This window comes from Oncorhynchus keta, chromosome 15 (genome assembly GCF_023373465.1).
Source record: "Oncorhynchus keta strain PuntledgeMale-10-30-2019 chromosome 15, Oket_V2, whole genome shotgun sequence".
Taxonomy (NCBI): Eukaryota; Metazoa; Chordata; class Actinopteri; order Salmoniformes; family Salmonidae; genus Oncorhynchus; species Oncorhynchus keta.
In genome coordinates this window covers 35,090,053-35,109,205 of record NC_068435.1, presented here as the reverse complement: position 1 = coordinate 35,109,205, position 19,153 = coordinate 35,090,053, and the positions used below count along the sequence as shown (strand labels likewise).

Genomic DNA, 19,153 nt, shown 5'->3' with positions numbered 1-19,153 from the left:
AGGGTAGTGCATACGGCCCAGTAAATCACTGGGGCCAAGGTTCCTGCCATCCAGGACCTATATACCAGGCGGTGTCAGAGGAAGGCCCTACAAATTGCCAAAGACTCCAGTGACCTTAGTCATAGACTGTTCTCTCTGCTACCGCACAGCAAGCTGTCACGCCCTGACCTTAGATATCCTTTAAATTCTTTATTTGTTAGGTCAGGGTTAGGGTTTGGGTGGGAAATCTATGTTTATATTTCTTTGTTGGCAGAGTATGGTTCCCAATCAGAGGCATCGTTGTCTCTGATTGAGGATCATACTTAAGCAGCCCTTTTTTGTCTTTGTGTATTGCATGTGTTGCACTCCTAGCTTTACGTTCGCTGAGTTGATTGTTTTTTGGTGGAACATTTCAAATGAAAGAAAATGTACGCCTACCACGCTACACCTTGGTCTACATTTTACACAAGCGGTACCGGAGCACCAAGTCTAGTTCCAAAAGGCTTCTTAAAAGCGTCTACCCCCAAGCCAAATACTCCAGAACAACTAACTAAATGGCTACCCTACATGCACATACTACCTGAATCACCTCTACTAACCTGTGCCCCCGCACATTGACTCGGTACCGGTACCCCCTGTATATAGCCTCGTTACTGTTTTTTATTGTTGCTCTTTAATTATTTGTTATTTTTCAATTTTCCTTTTCTTTTCTTTTTTCTTTGTATTTATTTATTGTTTACTTTATTTAGTAAATACTTTATTAACACTTGTTTTTTTCTTAAAACTACATTGTTGGTTAAGGGCTAAGGGCTTGTAAGTAAGCATTTCACTGTAAGGTCTACATTTGTTGTATTCGGCGCATGTGACAAACACAATTTCATTTGATTTGATTAATCTCCTCCCTGTCACTGTTAATCAAAGATGTAGTACCTACCGTGGTGCTGCCGTACTGCTGTAACTCTCCTGGATAGTACATATTTCAAACCTTCACCATCTTTGACCTTATCTTCATTAGCATATGTTGTTTCTGTAATCATCCCATCACACGACACACTGCTTTCACAGTGTGTTTTTAGTATTTTTGATTTGTTGAATGTCATTAATTGCCGAGGACAAAACAGATGGATATGAATATATGGGTCTGTGCTGTGGGAGTGTGCGCCCCCCCCTCTCTTTCTCTCTTTCTATCTCTCTCTCTCTCCAAAAATGTCACGTCTCTTGTATCGACTGCTGTGTAATGGCCTCTTCCCACTTCCATTAATAGCACTCCAAATTATCCCTAATGGCTTAACAGCATGTGTCAAAGCATCAGAGAGAGAGGCACTCAAGAGCCTGGTAAAGGCAACACTTATCTACTTCCAGAGGACAGACAGAGCTGGTTACTATGCCAGACAATTTGAACATTTAATGCTCCTGGTTTTTATGACGTTCCCTTTTGCCCTTAGTGGAGAAGATCTCATGTTAGTTGACTATAGAATTATAGGGTTTTGGCTTGTTATGGCGTTGATGCTGATCCTTTGTACACACAGGTGGAATTCTCTATACAACCCAAAATGATGAAATGGCAAAGTCTTTTTTAAGCGTGTTCATCGTTTAGCCTCTTTTCTCATTTTCTCTTTCCATCACTTTGCTTTCAAACTTCAATCATCACTTCTGTTGGCGACGATACTACTACCACTGTATTTAATCTGATGATAACTTATATAATTTTCTTAGATTTAAACACTTAAAAGGAAAATCACATTTACACAAATGTACAGTGACAAAAAGCAATCAGCAACAAACAAAGCATCAGGATGCCCAAAAAAGCTGCACTGCATTTTAAAATACACTTTATTGACAGACTTTATCTTGCCCTCAGAACAGTGCAACGAGACCGAGGTGCTGATGAGCACAGGGGAATAAATGCAGCAATACAGTACTGACTGAACTGAACTAGCTCTGCTTCAGAGTTGGGTTCCATTTCAATTCAATTCAGTCAATTCAGGAAGTACACCAACTGAATTCCAAATCCGCGTTAGGGAAAATTTGACTTTCAGCATACTTCACGAATTGACATGGAATACTAAGCTACTAAGCCATATGGAATTGTTTTAAGAAACATCATTTTGCTATTTGATTTTTAACTTTAAGACCCCTTGTATAAATAATATATATATATTTTATGATCATTTTTATTTGGTCTTACTGCTATGAATAACAGATTCACATTGAACAACCAAGCCCCCCCAAAAAAAATCGAAAGGAAGTTTGTTCTGAAGCATCTGTCTGATATCGGAGAGATATAAAAAAGATCCGATAACATTTGTTGTTTTTTTGTTATGTATTTAACCCCTGTTTTTGGCAGGTACACTTCCATTATTTTTTTTTCGAACTGGTACCTGGGGACCTTCAGACAAGTCTTGTGAGGCCTGTGGGCGTCCTAGAGCAACAACCGACATGTACCTGTTTGTGAGAGTCTCACATTTCCATAGAGTTTTGTAGGCCAAACTGTTCGATGTTACAGATGATTTTGTGAGGACCGATTTTCGGGATGTGTCCATGGTCTGCCAAAAACCGCTCTAGCTCTGTTACCTTTCAGCGCAGATGCGGAAGTGCGACATTCGATTTCTACGGGGACAAGGACATCGACTCTAGATTAAATGAATAACAATGAGAAATGAATGGCTTGATGAGAACCCTTTTGTGATATGATTTCTAAGGGTTACGATACAGTGTCTAGTGAAAGTCTACATACCCCTAGCACAGTTTTCACATTTTTCTGCCTTAAATTTAAATCATATTTTTTGTTTTGAAAGCACTGAGGTCGGAAGTATGAGATTTCTGAGTTTCCAGTTCCGAGTTCCCAGATGTTTTGAACGTGGGAACAGTTGTCTTGAAAGCACCATAAATCTCATGGTACCCTTCGCCAGATCATATCTGTGTGAAGCTGGTTTCAGTGCTCTCATCTGCATTAAAACCAAATGTCGATCGAGGTTGGAAGTGACAGCAGAGATGAGGAGAGGTGTGCACTGTCGACCACGCCCCCTGAATTTAAGATCCTCCTACGCAACATGAATCAAGCACACCCATCTCATTAGTGGTGGCGAGATTAGGTCAATTATGTCTGACTAATTTGCAATTGATTGTCATAGCCCCACATTAAAATGATGTGACAATCAGAAATAATGTTAGAATGTTTTTCAATTGACTGCCATAGCCCCAAATAAAAGCGTTTACATTGGCTTTTAATTGTCAGATATAAAAATGGTGTCGTGGGGCAAAAATATTTGGGAATCTCTTTTTTAGGGCAACATACACTGAGTGTACAAAACATTAAGGACAGCTTCCAATTCACCGGGGAATGGACTCTACAAGGTGTCGAAAGCATTCGACAGGGATGACGGCCCATGTTCACTCCAAAGCTTCCCACAGTTGTGTCAAATTGGCTCGATGTCCTTTGGGTGGTGGACAATTCTTGATACACATGGGAAACTTTTGAGTGTGTAAAACCCAGCCGCGTTGCAGTTCTTGACACAAATCAGTGCGCCTGGCACCTGCTACCATGCCCCGTTCAAAGGCTCTTTTGTCTTAACCATTCATCCTCTGAATGGCACACATACACAATCCATGTCTCAATTGTCTCAAGGCTTAAAAATCATTATTTAACCTGTCTTCTCCCCTTCGTCTACACTGATTGAAGGGAATTCAACAAGTGACATCAATGAAGGATCATAGCTTTCACCTGGATTCACCTGGTCAGTCTATGTCATGGAGAGAGCAGGTGTCCTTAATGTTCTGTATATCCATTGTTTTTGTCAAAATTGCTCAAACTCAGTGAATTTTGTTCGAAATGATTGATTAGTAGAAATATTCAAACCGTGTCTCTGTTTTTCAAGGAGATTTAAGTCAGGACTGAGACTGGACCACTAAGGAATACTAAACACGTCTTCGAAAGCCATTCTGGAGTGTATTTCGCCCTAAAATGTGTTTATTTGTCCCACTGAAAAATACAATTATATTGCAGTGTTAGGTCTTCAGAGGACTGAGGCAGATTTTCCTCAACATTTTTACATTGGCTTTGTTCCTTTCACATTTTTGGGATCTGGACCAACTCCCCAGTTCTTGCCGATGACATGCATACCCAACATGATATTGCCCCCACAATACTTGGAAAAACACTTTTTCACTCTGTGATGTGTTGGATTTGCCCCGAACCTTCTTTTTTTCATTGAGGCCAAAAAGTGTATTTCTTTGCCATGTTATTTCGCTGTGGAGTAGATTGTGTACACAAAAAAAATCCCAATTTAACCTCTTTTTAACACGAAATGTTAAACTTTTACAAGGGTGTGTAGACTTTCACATGGCACTGTATGGTATTGATATAGCTGTTGATATGGAGTTCATTATCCTGATTCTATCAAATATTTTTAAGTAAAAACAAAAAAAGAAGTACCTACCACAAATGTGGACAACTCAAATCCCTAAAAATGTAAAAATATGTTTCTTCAAGTTCACCGGGAATCTCACATACTGAGTCATCTCACACACGTCGAGAGGAACGTGACATCACACAACCACATTGATTTTAATATCATGGAGGGCAACCATGGGCAATTCAGAGACAATATACTGTAACATGTTTCTTGGGACCTACTGTATATTTTATTCACATTGACTGTACCTACTGTATATGTCTTCAGATCACAGCCAGGATTTTGCCACTTTTTTCTTTCACTTTTTTTTTATCACACCATGTAAAAGAATACATGAAAAACCAACTGCTGTCACTGCCAGTCAGAAGAACAACATGGCAAAAGATGTTAATAATAAATGGACACAGTAAACCCCACTACCACTATCTACATACAGATTTGTGGAGCCTACATACAGTAGATATGTTAACACACACACACACACACACACACACACACACACACACACACACACACACACACACACACACACACACACACACACACACACACACACACACACACACAAAGAAACATAACAAAAGTAAGCTATGATTAAGGCAGTCTCCAAAATATTGCAGAGATGGTTTTGGCCCCCTGTGTTAGAGACAGACTGCCACAACAGTCTTATTCGGTTCTCAGCTCTGTTCCTAGCTGCTGCTGCTTCCCGTAGACCACAGACAGACAGAGAGCACACCAGACCAGACGGATGGCCATGGGCAGATATGGAAAAGACATGGCCAAAGAAAACGTAAGCGTGATGTCATGTCATGATGATGTTAGATCCATAGATTAGAATTAAACATCCCAACAAAGACTCTCGGAGTCGTAATCCGCACTAGGAAGGGAAGATAGGTCAAAGGTCATATTTGGTTTGGGTATCAGACAGTCCACCTCACAAGTACTAATATTTGAAAGATAATTAAATCAAAAAGCACAGAGTCTGGGCAACTTCAACTTTACTAGGACATGAAAATAAAAAGTAGTAGCCTATTACTAAATGGTCCACTGTACTGTAGATAGTAAGGGCTTGTTAGGGGCGTGCAGAGACAGAGAAAGACATGGGTCCCACACAGCTTTCCTTTTTCTCCAATAACTACTGAGTGCACCCAATGATAGTCAAGAGTTAAATCAGACACATCTTCGTTGGAATTGGCAGCCACAGTCCATTATAGTCTTGAATGAAGACGTCTCGCTTCGCTCCACCTTGCATGTCACAAAGAGGGCAAAGCACAGTTTGGAACATGTTAGGAGGACTCCTCTACTGTACTGCATATACAGTCCATCCACAGAGGGAGTTAGTTTAACAACTAGAGAGCAATAGGAGTTTGATAGCTCTTCCCACAGTCCCTAGTGGAAGTTCCATACACCTCCCCTACAGTTCCAGTCCCCTCTCAGGTTTGGCTCAGACCCACTCCTGCATGGAGCGCTTGCAGTACAGTATGTGTCTCTGCGTGCTCTTCCTCCTGAACTGGAACACGGTGTAGAGCAGGACCATCATGCACAGCGCCAGGACGCAGGGGATGGCGATAGCCACGGCATTCTCTGTGCCCCCTGTGCTGTCCAGCTTGATGACGACGTCCACATCACCGTTGCTGCTGTCGGAGTGGCGCTCCTCCACCTCCGGGGGGCTCCAGTCCCAGTCGGGGTCGGCCGGCGGGCCGTCGCAGCCCATGAAGTCCCTCAGGATGGAGCGGGGGTAGCCCGGCTCCACACGCAACCGCTGGTTGTTGAACTTCCAGTACTCCTTCCCCTTGTAGAAGTAGGTGAATCCTGTTCACAGGAGGACAAAACTCAATATTTAAACATTCATACAAGTTAATAAAATGACTTGTGCCAAAAAAGTTGATCCTAAAATGTGTTTTAGAACACAATCAAAAACGTCCTGTACTGAGAAGCAAGGCATAAATAGGCTATATCGTGCAAAGAGGCCAATTTGAGTCATTAGAAAGAGATGCGATGCAGAGATAGAGGATGATATAGAGGGAGGAATGGGATGGCCTACCGTTGGCCTTGTCCACAAACGCCCCCTGAGGGGAGTCAGGGATGCCCTTCCAAACCGTGATGGGTTTGGGGTAACCAGGGTCCATGTTCCTCATGTCTTCGTTGTACCTCCAGTATCTAAAGCCGGGTAGGAAGGAAACAGTGCGGTCAATATCCAGAAATGCAGATGTAGGATCTTCATTTGAGCCAGTTTGCTAAAGGAGGGAAATCATCCTGCAGCAATAGTTCATTAGAATTATTATGTGGATTATAATTAATGACGTTTTTATAGGGGTTGATAAAAAAAAATTGTTAGGGCAACTTAAGTCGGACATTTCAAAGTGGAAATTCCAAACTTTAGAAGCTTTTTTGAAAACCCAAATACACTACAAGTTTGCATTTCCTTGCACACTCACACACTCACACACCAGCATTATAATCTCATGATCTTCTACACGCACACACACATTTTAAGGCTCAGGATAACGTTACGCTGTCATACACAGAGGGATGATGTTGTGGTCTTAAAAACAAAACCTCCTAGTGAACAGGGTGCTGCGGCATGATGACAGCACCATGACAAATAATTTGATCTGCTCTCGCACCCGGGTCAGCGCCTTCATATGATTTAATCTATCATGACAGCTTCACAAAATATCTGAGTCATATTGGTAAACACCATGTACTAAGTATAGCATCTTATTCTCTTATAGTCCACATACATAGATGGTCTCCTTACGAGACAAGTCCCTCAACATGGGGCGGCAGGGTAGCCTAGTGTTTAGAGAGTTGGACTAGTAACCGAAAGGTTGCAAGTTTCAAATCCCCGAGCTGACAAGGTACAAATCTGTCGTTCTGCCCCTGAACAGGTAGTTAACCCACTGTTCCTAGGCCGTCATTGAAAATAAGAATTTGTTCTTAACTGACTTGCCTAGTTAAATAAAGGTAAAAATAAATAAATTATAATAATATAATAAAAACATTTGTGCCAATATCAGTCAATTCTATATCAGCTAGCCTGTATCATTGTCATTGATAAAAACTAATACAATATAAGGTATAACCTAATTCACAATCTAACAAATCTAGTGTAACGCACAGACTGTCTCAAAGCCTCCATAACATGCAGGCCCCATTGTCATCAATGCCTGTCAGTCAATTCTATCATCAGCTACAATCTATCGTCACTATGAACCAAACCAATGTGGTGTCATGGAGAAAGGAAAAGGTAAAACAGACCTGTCTCCCTTGAAGAAGTATGTCTTGGCCACATCCTCCCACCACACGGCGGTCTCTATACTCTGGGTGGGCATCCCGCTCCCAAACAGAGAGATATCCTGAGGGTAGGTGGGCTGCAGAGTAGTGTCCTTGACCACCCAGAAGCGGTTCCCTAAAAATAAAAAATAGATACAAATGGATCAGTGGTCATAATTATCCAGTAATCACAAACAGAGCCTGAGTCCAAACATGATGTTTTACACTGTTGCTATGTAACACTGTGAGCAGTATTGTAACTTTTAATTGATTCCAATAACGAGGGCTTATTACACTGGCGTACCGGGCACCCCCGCAAGGCGTAAGGCCCACACCTCTGGAGGCCCATCCGCAAGTCCTCGATGTCTATTTTATTTACCTATTTAATCATTTTTACAGAAACCCTCCAAAAAGTTATTAAAAATATATATATATAAAAAAACTTTTTTTCATTTCAATACGTACTAGGAAGTTAAGTGTTTGTTTCTTGAGCTTCAGGAACGTGCCTTGAAAAAAATAAACTGATTGAAAGAAATGGGATATCAGTGAACAAGGGCCATGGTCCAGGCTACGACGCCGCTAGTGCAATGAGTGGAGCGTATCAGACCGAGAGTTTTTGTTCAGAAAATGATCTCTCCGCAGAAGCGACAGTTACAGGGGTGGTTAAAAAAAGAAGAAGCTTGATTGCCGTAGCAACATCAAGGAAACTGGGCAGAAGGGAGTGGTGCTTTAAATACAGTAGTTCTGTAACATCTTTAAATAAACCTCTCATTCTTCTTATTTGCTGGCCTCAACACGTTACGGAAAGAGAGGAACTGTATAGGAAGCTCTGGGGACAGGTCGTCTAGATACTGGACAGTCAATAAATGTGGCATTTAATAGATTGGTTTTACGCACAACAACTTTCTATCCAAGCTGGGAGAAAGAGTGAGAGCTCATGTCATGGAGGTTCAGGTAGGCTACACAGGACCTCTGTATATTCAAAAAAAAAAATCAATTGGGAGCTGATTAGTATGCTGCTGCATCGAAAATTAATTTTACAATCTGCAATGTTTGAATCTCCTACTTTAATTACCGAACAAGTAATTACATTATTGCCGCCAGCCAGCAGACACTGTGCATAGCTTCGTGAAATGTTAGGATTAACATGAGAAAAGGACGACCAAATAGGCCTAGTAATAAACATTTATCCAATCCATTAGCTAAAGCAAAGCTACAGGCTACAGGCTACATGCCCTGGCATCATCGGTTCTATAAACAGCCACATAGACATGAAGGGGGGGGACACTGCATTACACCAGTGACTTATTTGCATAGTTCAGGAAGAGGTAAAGAGCTACTATAGTGTTGTGAGTTTATTTAAGAGCTTTTGAAAACGAGTGTAATTATAATGAGTACAATAAGGGGCTACTGAAGTGTTGTTTTATTGTGAACGCAGTACAATAAGGGGCTACTGACGTGTTGTTTTATTGTGAACGCAGTACAATAAGGGGCTACTGAAGTGTTGTTTTATTGTGAACGCAGTACAATAAGGGGCTACTGACGTGTTGTTTTATTGTGAACGCAGTACAATAAGGGGCTACTGAAGTGTTGTTTTATTGTGAACGCAGTACAATAAGGGGCTACTGACGTGTTGTTTTATTGTGAACGCAGTACAATAAGGGGCTGCTGAAGTGTTGTTTTATTGTGAACGCAGTACAATAAGGGGCTACTGACGTGTTGTTTTATTGTGAACGCAGTACAATAAGGGGCTACTGACGTGTTGTTTTACTGTGAACGCAGTACAATAAGGGGCTACTGACGTGTTGTTTTATTGTGAACGCAGTACAATAAGGGGCTACTGACGTGTTGTTTTACTGTGAACGCAGTACAATAAGGGGCTACTGACGTGTTGTTTTATTGTGAACGCAGTACAATAAGGGGCTACTGACGTGTTGTTTTACTGTGAACGCAGGACAATAAGGGGCTACTGACGTGTTGTTTTATTGTGAATGCAGGACAATAAGGGGCTACTGACGTGTTGTTTTATTGTGAATGCAGGACAATAAGGGGCTACTGACGTGATGTTTTACTGTGAATGCAGGACAATAAGGGGCTACTGAAGTGTTGTTTTATTGTGAATGCAGGACAATAAGGGGCTACTGAAGTGTTGTTTTACTGTGAACGTAGGACAATAAGGGGCTACTGAAGTGTTGTTTTACTGTGAATGCAGGACAATAAGGGGCTACTGAAGTGTTGTTTTACTGTGAACGCAGGACAATAAGGGGCTACTGAAGTGTTGTTTTACTGTGAACGCAGGACAATAAGGGGCTACTGAAGTGTTGTTTTACTGTGAATGCAGGACAATAAGGGGCTACTGAAGTGTTGTTTTATTTTGAATGCAGGACAATAAGGGGCTACTGACGTGTTGTTTTACTGTGAATGCAGGACAATAAGGGGCTACTGAAGTGTTGTTTTATTGTGAATGCAGTACAATAAGGGGCTACTGAAGTGTTGTTTTATTGTGAATGCAGGACAATAAGGGGCTACTGACGTGTTGTTTTATTGTGAACGCAGGACAATAAGGGGCTACTGAAGTGTTGTTTTATTGTGAATGCAGGACAATAAGGGGCTACTGACGTGTTGTTTTATTGTGAACGCAGTACAATAAGGGGCTACTGAAGTGTTGTTTTATTGTGAACGCAGTACAATAAGGGGCTACTGACGTGTTGTTTTATTGTGAACGCAGTACAATAAGGGGCTACTGAAGTGTTGTTTTATTGTGAACGCAGGACAATAAGGGGCTACTGACGTGTTGTTTTATTGTGAACGCAGGACAATAAGGGGCTACTGACGTGTTGTTTTATTGTGAACGCAGGACAATAAGGGGCTACTGAAGTGTTGTTTTATTGTGAACGCAGTACAATAAGGGGCTACTGACGTGTTGTTTTACTGTGAACGCAGGACAATAAGGGGCTACTGAAGTGTTGTTTTACTGTGAATGCAGGACAATAAGGGGCTACTGAAGTGTTGTTTTACTGTGAACGCAGGACAATAAGGGGCTACTGAAGTGTTGTTTTACTGTGAATGCAGGACAATAAGGGGCTACTGAAGTGTTGTTTTATTGTGAATGCAGGACAATAAGGGGCTACTGACGTGTTGTTTTACTGTGAATGCAGGACAATAAGGGGCTACTGAAGTGTTGTTTTATTGTGAATGCAGTACAATAAGGGGCTACTGAAGTGTTGTTTTATTGTGAACGCAGGACAATAAGGGGCTACTGACGTGTTGTTTTATTGTGAACGCAGGACAATAAGGGGCTACTGAAGTGTTGTTTTATTGTGAATGCAGGACAATAAGGGGCTACTGACGTGTTGTTTTATTGTGAACGCAGTACAATAAGGGGCTACTGAAGTGTTGTTTTATTGTGAACGCAGTACAATAAGGGGCTACTGAAGTGTTGTTTTATTGTGAACGCAGTACAATAAGGGGCTACTGAAGTGTTGTTTTATTGTGAACGCAGTACAATAAGGGGCTACTGAAGTGTTGTTTTATTGTGAACGCAGTACAATAAGGGGCTACTGAAGTGTTGTTTTATTGTGAACGCAGTACAATAAGGGGCTACTGAAGTGTTGTTTTATTGTGAACGCAGGACAATAAGGGGCTACTGACGTGTTGTTTTATTGTGAATGCAGGACAATAAGGGGCTACTGACGTGTTGTTTTATTGTGAATGCAGTACAATAAGGGGCTACTGAAGTGTTGTTTTATTGTGAATGCAGGACAATAAGGGGCTACTGACGTGTTGTTTTATTGTGAACGCAGTACAATAAGGGGCTACTGAAGTGTTGTTTTATTGTGAACGCAGGACAATAAGGGGCTACTGAAGTGTTGTTTTATTGTGAATGCAGTACAATAAGGGGCTACTGACGTGTTGTTTTACTGTGAACGCAGGACAATAAGGGGCTACTGAAGTGTTGTTTTACTGTGAATGCAGGACAATAAGGGGCTACTGAAGTGTTGTTTTACTGTGAACGCAGGACAATAAGGGGCTACTGAAGTGTTGTTTTACTGTGAATGCAGGACAATAAGGGGCTACTGAAGTGTTGTTTTATTGTGAATGCAGGACAATAAGGGGCTACTGACGTGTTGTTTTACTGTGAATGCAGGACAATAAGGGGCTACTGAAGTGTTGTTTTATTGTGAATGCAGTACAATAAGTGGCTACTGAAGTGTTGTTTTATTGTGAATGCAGGACAATAAGGGGCTACTGACGTGTTGTTTTATTGTGAACGCAGGACAATAAGGGGCTACTGAAGTGTTGTTTTATTGTGAATGCAGGACAATAAGGGGCTACTGACGTGTTGTTTTATTGTGAACGCAGTACAATAAGGGGCTACTGAAGTGTTGTTTTATTGTGAACGCAGTACAATAAGGGGCTACTGAAGTGTTGTTTTATTGTGAACGCAGGACAATAAGGGGCTACTGAAGTGTTGTTTTATTGTGAACGCAGTACAATAAGGGGCTACTGAAGTGTTGTTTTATTGTGAACGCAGTACAATAAGGGGCTACTGAAGTGTTGTTTTATTGTGAACGCAGTACAATAAGGGGCTACTGAAGTGTTGTTTTATTGTGAACGCAGGACAATAAGGGGCTACTGAAGTGTTGTTTTATTGTGAATGCAGGACAATAAGGGGCTACTGACGTGTTGTTTTATTGTGAACGCAGTACAATAAGGGGCTACTGAAGTGTTGTTTTATTGTGAACGCAGGACAATAAGGGGCTACTGACGTGTTGTTTTATTGTGAACGCAGGACAATAAGGGGCTACTGACGTGTTGTTTTATTGTGAACGCAGAACAATAAGGGGCTACTGAAGTGTTGTTTTATTGTGAACGCAGTACAATAAGGGGCTACTGAAGTGTTGTTTTATTGTGAACGCAGGACAATAAGGGGCTACTGACGTGTTGTTTTATTGTGAACGCAGGACAATAAGGGGCTACTGAAGTGTTGTTTTATTGTGAATGCAGGACAATAAGGGGCTACTGACGTGTTGTTTTATTGTGAACGCAGTACAATAAGGGGCTACTGAAGTGTTGTTTTATTGTGAACGCAGTACAATAAGGGGCTACTGAAGTGTTGTTTTATTGTGAACGCAGTACAATAAGGGGCTACTGAAGTGTTGTTTTATTGTGAACGCAGTACAATAAGGGGCTACTGAAGTGTTGTTTTATTGTGAACGCAGTACAATAAGGGGCTACTGAAGTGTTGTTTTATTGTGAACGCAGTACAATAAGGGGCTACTGAAGTGTTGTTTTATTGTGAACGCAGGACAATAAGGGGCTACTGAAGTGTTGTTTTATTGTGAATGCAGGACAATAAGGGGCTACTGACGTGTTGTTTTATTGTGAACGCAGTACAATAAGGGGCTACTGAAGTGTTGTTTTATTGTGAACGCAGGACAATAAGGGGCTACTGACGTGTTGTTTTATTGTGAACGCAGGACAATAAGGGGCTACTGACGTGTTGTTTTATTGTGAACGCAGGACAATAAGGGGCTACTGAAGTGTTGTTTTATTGTGAATGCAGTACAATAAGGGGCTACTGACGTGTTGTTTTACTGTGAACGCAGGACAATAAGGGGCTACTGAAGTGTTGTTTTACTGTGAATGCAGGACAATAAGGGGCTACTGAAGTGTTGTTTTACTGTGAACGCAGGACAATAAGGGGCTACTGAAGTGTTGTTTTACTGTGAATGCAGGACAATAAGGGGCTACTGAAGTGTTGTTTTATTGTGAATGCAGGACAATAAGGGGCTACTGAAGTGTTGTTTTACTGTGAATGCAGTACAATAAGGGGCTACTGAAGTGTTGTTTTATTGTGAATGCAGGACAATAAGGGGCTACTGACGTGTTGTTTTATTGTGAACGCAGGACAATAAGGGGCTACTGAAGTGTTGTTTTATTGTGAATGCAGGACAATAAGGGGCTACTGACGTGTTGTTTTATTGTGAACGCAGTACAATAAGGGGCTACTGAAGTGTTGTTTTATTGTGAACGCAGTACAATAAGGGGCTACTGAAGTGTTGTTTTATTGTGAACGCAGTACAATAAGGGGCTACTGAAGTGTTGTTTTATTGTGAACGCAGTACAATAAGGGGCTACTGAAGTGTTGTTTTATTGTGAACGCAGTACAATAAGGGGCTACTGAAGTGTTGTTTTATTGTGAACGCAGTACAATAAGGGGCTACTGAAGTGTTGTTTTATTGTGAACGCAGGACAATAAGGGGCTACTGAAGTGTTGTTTTATTGTGAATGCAGGACGATAAGGGGCTACTGACGTGTTGTTTTATTGTGAACGCAGTACAATAAGGGGCTACTGAAGTGTTGTTTTATTGTGAACGCAGGACAATAAGGGGCTACTGACGTGTTGTTTTATTGTGAACGCAGGACAATAAGGGGCTACTGACGTGTTGTTTTATTGTGAATGCAGGACAATAAGGGGCTACTGAAGTGTTGTTTTATTGTGAATGCAGTACAATAAGGGGCTACTGACGTGTTGTTTTACTGTGAACGCAGGACAATAAGGGGCTACTGAAGTGTTGTTTTATTGTGAATGCAGTACAATAAGGGGCTACTGACCTGTTGTTTTATTGTGAACGCAGGACAATAAGGGGCTACTGACGTGTTGTTTTACTGTGAACGCAGGACAATAAGGGGCTACTGACGTGTTGTTTATTGTGAATGCAGGACAATAAGGGGCTACTGACGTGTTGTTTTATTGTGAATGCAGGACAATAAGGGGCTACTGACGTGTTGTTTTATTGTGAATGCAGGACAATAAGGGGCTACTGACGTGTTGTTTTATTGTGAACGCAGGACAATAAGGGGCTACTGAAGTGTTGTTTTATTGTGAACGCAGGACAATAAGGGGCTACTGAAGTGTTGTTTTATTGTGAACGCAGGACAATAAGGGGCTACTGAAGTGTTGTTTTATTGTGAACGCAGGACAATAAGGGGCTACTGAAGTGTTGTTTTATTGTGAATGCAGTACAATAAGGGGCTACTGAAGTGTTGTTTTATTGTGAATGCAGTACAATAAGGGGCTACTGACGTGTTGTTTTATTGTGAACGCAGGACAATAAGGGGCTACTGACGTGTTGTTTTATTGTGAACACAGTACAATAAGGGGCTACTGAAGTGTTGTTTTATTGTGAACGCAGGACAATAAGGGGCTACTGAAGTGTTGTTTTATTGTGAACACAGTACAATAAGGGGCTACTGAAGTGTTGTTTTATTGTGAACGCAGGACAATAAGGGGCTACTGAAGTGTTGTTTTACTGTGAATGCAGGACAATAAGGGGCTACTGAAGTGTTGTTTTACTGTGAACGCAGGACAATAAGGGGCTACTGAAGTGTTGTTTTACTGTGAACGCAGGACAATAAGGGGCTACTGAAGTGTTGTTTTATTGTGAATGCAGGACAATAAGGGGCTACTGAAGTGTTGTTTTACTGTGAACGCAGGACAATAAGGGGCTACTGAAGTGTTATTTTACTGTGAACGCAGGACAATAAGGGGCTACTGAAGTGTTGTTTTACTGTGAACGCAGGACAATAAGGGGCTACTGAAGTGTTGTTTTATTGTGAATGCAGGACAATAAGGGGCTACTGAAGTGTTGTTTTATTGTGAACACAGTACAATAAGGGGCTACTGACGTGTTGTTTTATTGTGAACGCAGTACAATAAGGGGCTACTGACGTGTTGTTTTATTGTGAACACAGTACAATAAGGGGCTACTGACGTGTTGTTTATTGTGAACGCAGTACAATAAGGGGCTACTGAAGTGTTGTTTTATTGTGAATGCAGTACAATAAGGGGCTACTGAAGTGTTGTTTTATTGTGAATGCAGTACAATAAGGGGCTACTGACGTGTTGTTTTATTGTGAACGCAGGACAATAAGGGGCTACTGACATGTTGTGTATTGTGAACACAGTACTATAAGGGGCTACTGACGTGTTGTTTATTGTGAACACAGTACAATAAGGGGCTACTGACGTGTTGTTTTATTGTGAACGCAGGACAATAAGGGGCTACTGACGTGTTGTTTATTGTGAACACAGTACAATAAGGGGCTACTGACGTGTTGTTTTATTGTGAACGCAGGACAATAAGGGGCTACTGACGTGTTGTTTATTGTGAACACAGTACAATAAGGGGCTACTGACGTGTTGTTTATTGTGAACACAGTACAATAAGGGGCTACTGACGTGTTGTTTTATTGTGAACGCAGTACAATAAGGGGCTACTAAAGTGTTTATTTTTATTGTGAATGCAGTACAATAAGGGGCTACTGACGTGTTGTTTATTGTGAACGCAGTACAATAAGGGGCTACTGACGTGTTGTTTTATTGTGAACGCAGTACAATAAGGGGCTACTGACGTGTTGTTTATTGTGAACACAGTACAATAAGGGCTACTGACGTGTTGTTTTATTGTGAACGCAGTACAATAAGGGGCTACTAAAGTGTTTATTTTTATTGTGAATGCAGTACAATAAGATGCTACTGACGTGTTGTTTTATTGTGATCGCAGGACAATAACGGGCTGCTAAAGTGTTGGGAGTCCAGTCCAGTAAGTAGCTCCTCCACGAGGGAATAAATAAAGCATGATGCCCTCTGTGATCCTGCTCGGTGACAGATGTCATGTTAATCTGCCTGATGGAGGGATGCAGGGATGGAGGAGGGGCTGAACTCTCACCCGTTATCATACAGTACAAAATTGATGCAATTTAGAACATATTTCTACTAATTGCATTGACATTCTCTTGTACTTATCAATATGACATTGTGATGACCACAAACTGCTTTGCTCTGTCTTTTTCCCTCAATTGCTCTCCTCAAACTACCCTTCAAACATAATGCTACCTTCTGCTGATACAAGAGTAAAGTAAGCTCCCTTTCATCTCCTCCATCTCTCTCCCATCCTGTCCTTTTTTCCTCTCTATCTCTCATTTATCTCTTTCTCTCACCTTTGAAGAAGACAAACTTCCCTTCGCTGTTTTCATAGACGGCGTCGATCTTGGCAGGCAGGCCTTTCCAGAAGTAGTTGATCTGCATGGGGTAGCCAGGGACCACTGAGTTGTCCCTCACCCTCCAGAACCACTGGTCCTACACACGGTGCAGACAAAAACACATGATCTTCACCTCCTTCTCTGTGGTAGCATAAACCCAAACTCTGAAACCTGCTTCGTCGCATTCCCTAAAACCAGCAGTGATCGATTCCACTGAAAGCCTTCAGTGAACACCTCCACATGTAAACATATCTTTTAACATCTCTCCATCCACAGTCAGGGGACATGGTCAACAGTGGAAGTGTAATAATAACCATCAAATCTAGCGGTCAAACAGACATGGTTCCAATAATTTCCCCACCATTCATTTTCCCCATAGGAAATATTAGAAGCACTTACAATAAGGGCTGCGTTTCGTGTAGGATTACCCGGCGTGATGTTTTGATAACCTTTCGGACAAGGTGACTTTTATCAATATCAGTAGGTTTTATTTACTCTCAAATTTGAAAATGCTAGTTAGCATGGCTAACGGGTATTGTGTCAATTTAAAACTTGCACAAGACAGTTCACAGAATTTTAAATGTAAAGAAATTTAACATTTTTGGAAAATAATTGAATATCTGTGTTTATCAAAGATAGAAGGTAGTGAGAGCACTGGGTGGAGTCCTTATCTTTTTAAAAATAAAAGCGAAATTAGCGCTGTATTTACATCCCTTCAAAACAAACCTTTGTGAGCGGCTTTGTTAATCATTTCAAGTAGCAGTGGACCTAATTGGTTCCCCAATACATTATAGACCTCAGGAGGAATACCATCACAACCAGGTGATTTGTCTTTATTCATGTTATCCAATGTCCATTTGAGGTCATGAAGGGAGATGTGGGCTCCCTGGAAGCTGGCTTCTTCAGTTGAAAAAAGACGAGTTCTTATAGCTTTTAAAAATGATTCAATCTGGCTTTGTGTGGATGTACAATCAGAGGTGTACAATTATTTTATAGAAATGGGGAGTCATTAGCAATTCACCTGATTCAGATTCTATAGTTGCAATATACTCTAATCGATCATTACTACAAAGCCTGTTACACAGTAGACGACTGGATCGATTACCACGGAAGTAAAGGTTGAGTCTAACTTGATGGATGTCAAATTCTGCTCTCTGTCTTATAGATTTAGATCTGTCTTGACTTTGAAAAGAGTAGTCGCTACCTAGTCTGATAAAAGTGTTTGTTGAAACCGCTCTAACGTCGTTAACAACTTTTCCAATTCTGATATCTTCATTAATTGTGATTCATTCAGCCCAGATGCAAATGCAGTTGAATTGTTTTTAATAAAACCTTCAATGACATCCCATAAAATCGGATGATCATCGACTTAATTTTTGTTAATCATTATCAATTAATTTAATTCAGTTTGAAATTGTTCACAGAAAGTATGATTTTGTAGTAAGGAATCATTAAAACATGTGGTTCTTTTAGGAGGTTCTGGCATTTGTATCTGGCAATAATAAGCATGGTGATCAGATATGCTCATATGCCGAATTTCTATTTTCATGATTAAAGAAAATAGAGGAGTAGATAATGGCACGAAATCAATATGGGAGAATGTTTTGTGCCTGTTTTAATAGATAGTGTATTTCTTTGCTTTAGGGTTATGAGCTAGTCAGGCATCAATAAGGTTGTAATCAGAGAGTATATGTTGGAGAGCCTTGACTGCCTCTGGATTGGAGTTGGTCTCATTAGTTTTGTCCCGCATGTCCAAAATGGCATTCATGTTTGTCCCAATAACCAGTTGGAATTCACGTATTTCTAACAATATGCTGCTCAGAGAATCAAAAAACATAGAATTATATGAATTTGGAGCATACACATTAATAAAGGCAATTTTCTTTCCATTATGGATACATTTAAGGAAAGTGATTCTGCCTTCTTGGTCTTTGCCTTTACCCAAGATGGTACTTTTTTATTTCTTATGTGTTGCAATGATTACCCAAGCAAAAAAAAAGTATATTTGAATATATTACAAGTATACTGAAATATACAAAATAATCAAATAATATACTTCAAAATCGAGATGTATTTTTCTAGTATATATTAAGTAGACTATAATATATTATATTAATTGTTTTTCAGTCTTGTAGTATACTATAAATATGCTATCATCAACCTTCAATACACGTATTAAGAGTACACTTTAAATGAATCATTTTTCAGTCTTTAAGTATACTATATTGGGGCGGCAGCGTAGCCTAGTTGTTAGAGTGTTGGACTAGTAACCTAAAAGGTTGCAAGATCAAATCCCCTAGCTGACAAGGTACACATCTGTAATTCTGCCCCTGAACAAGGCAGTTTATCCACTGTTCCTAGGCCGTCATTGAAAATAAGAATTTGTTCTTAACCGACTTGCCTAGTTAAATAAAGGTAAAATCAAAATATGCTTA

The 19,153-nt window shown here is 40.7% G+C and overlaps 1 protein-coding gene across 1 annotated transcript in view; it reads right to left on the bottom strand.

Annotated features, from left to right (window-relative positions):
- Positions 1-4,512: 4,512 nt before the first annotated feature.
- Positions 4,513-19,153, bottom strand: part of LOC118394835 (matrix metalloproteinase-16-like) — a 48,606-nt gene continuing 33,965 nt past the window's right edge. The window contains exons 8-11 of the mRNA XM_052463930.1: positions 16,677-16,815; positions 7,656-7,806; positions 6,439-6,554; positions 4,513-6,206 (exon numbers count right to left, since the gene is read on the bottom strand). Coding sequence (XP_052319890.1) covers positions 5,839-6,206; positions 6,439-6,554; positions 7,656-7,806; positions 16,677-16,815 — 774 coding nt within the window. The 3' untranslated portion in view covers positions 4,513-5,838. The remainder of the gene's footprint in view (positions 6,207-6,438; positions 6,555-7,655; positions 7,807-16,676; positions 16,816-19,153) is intronic.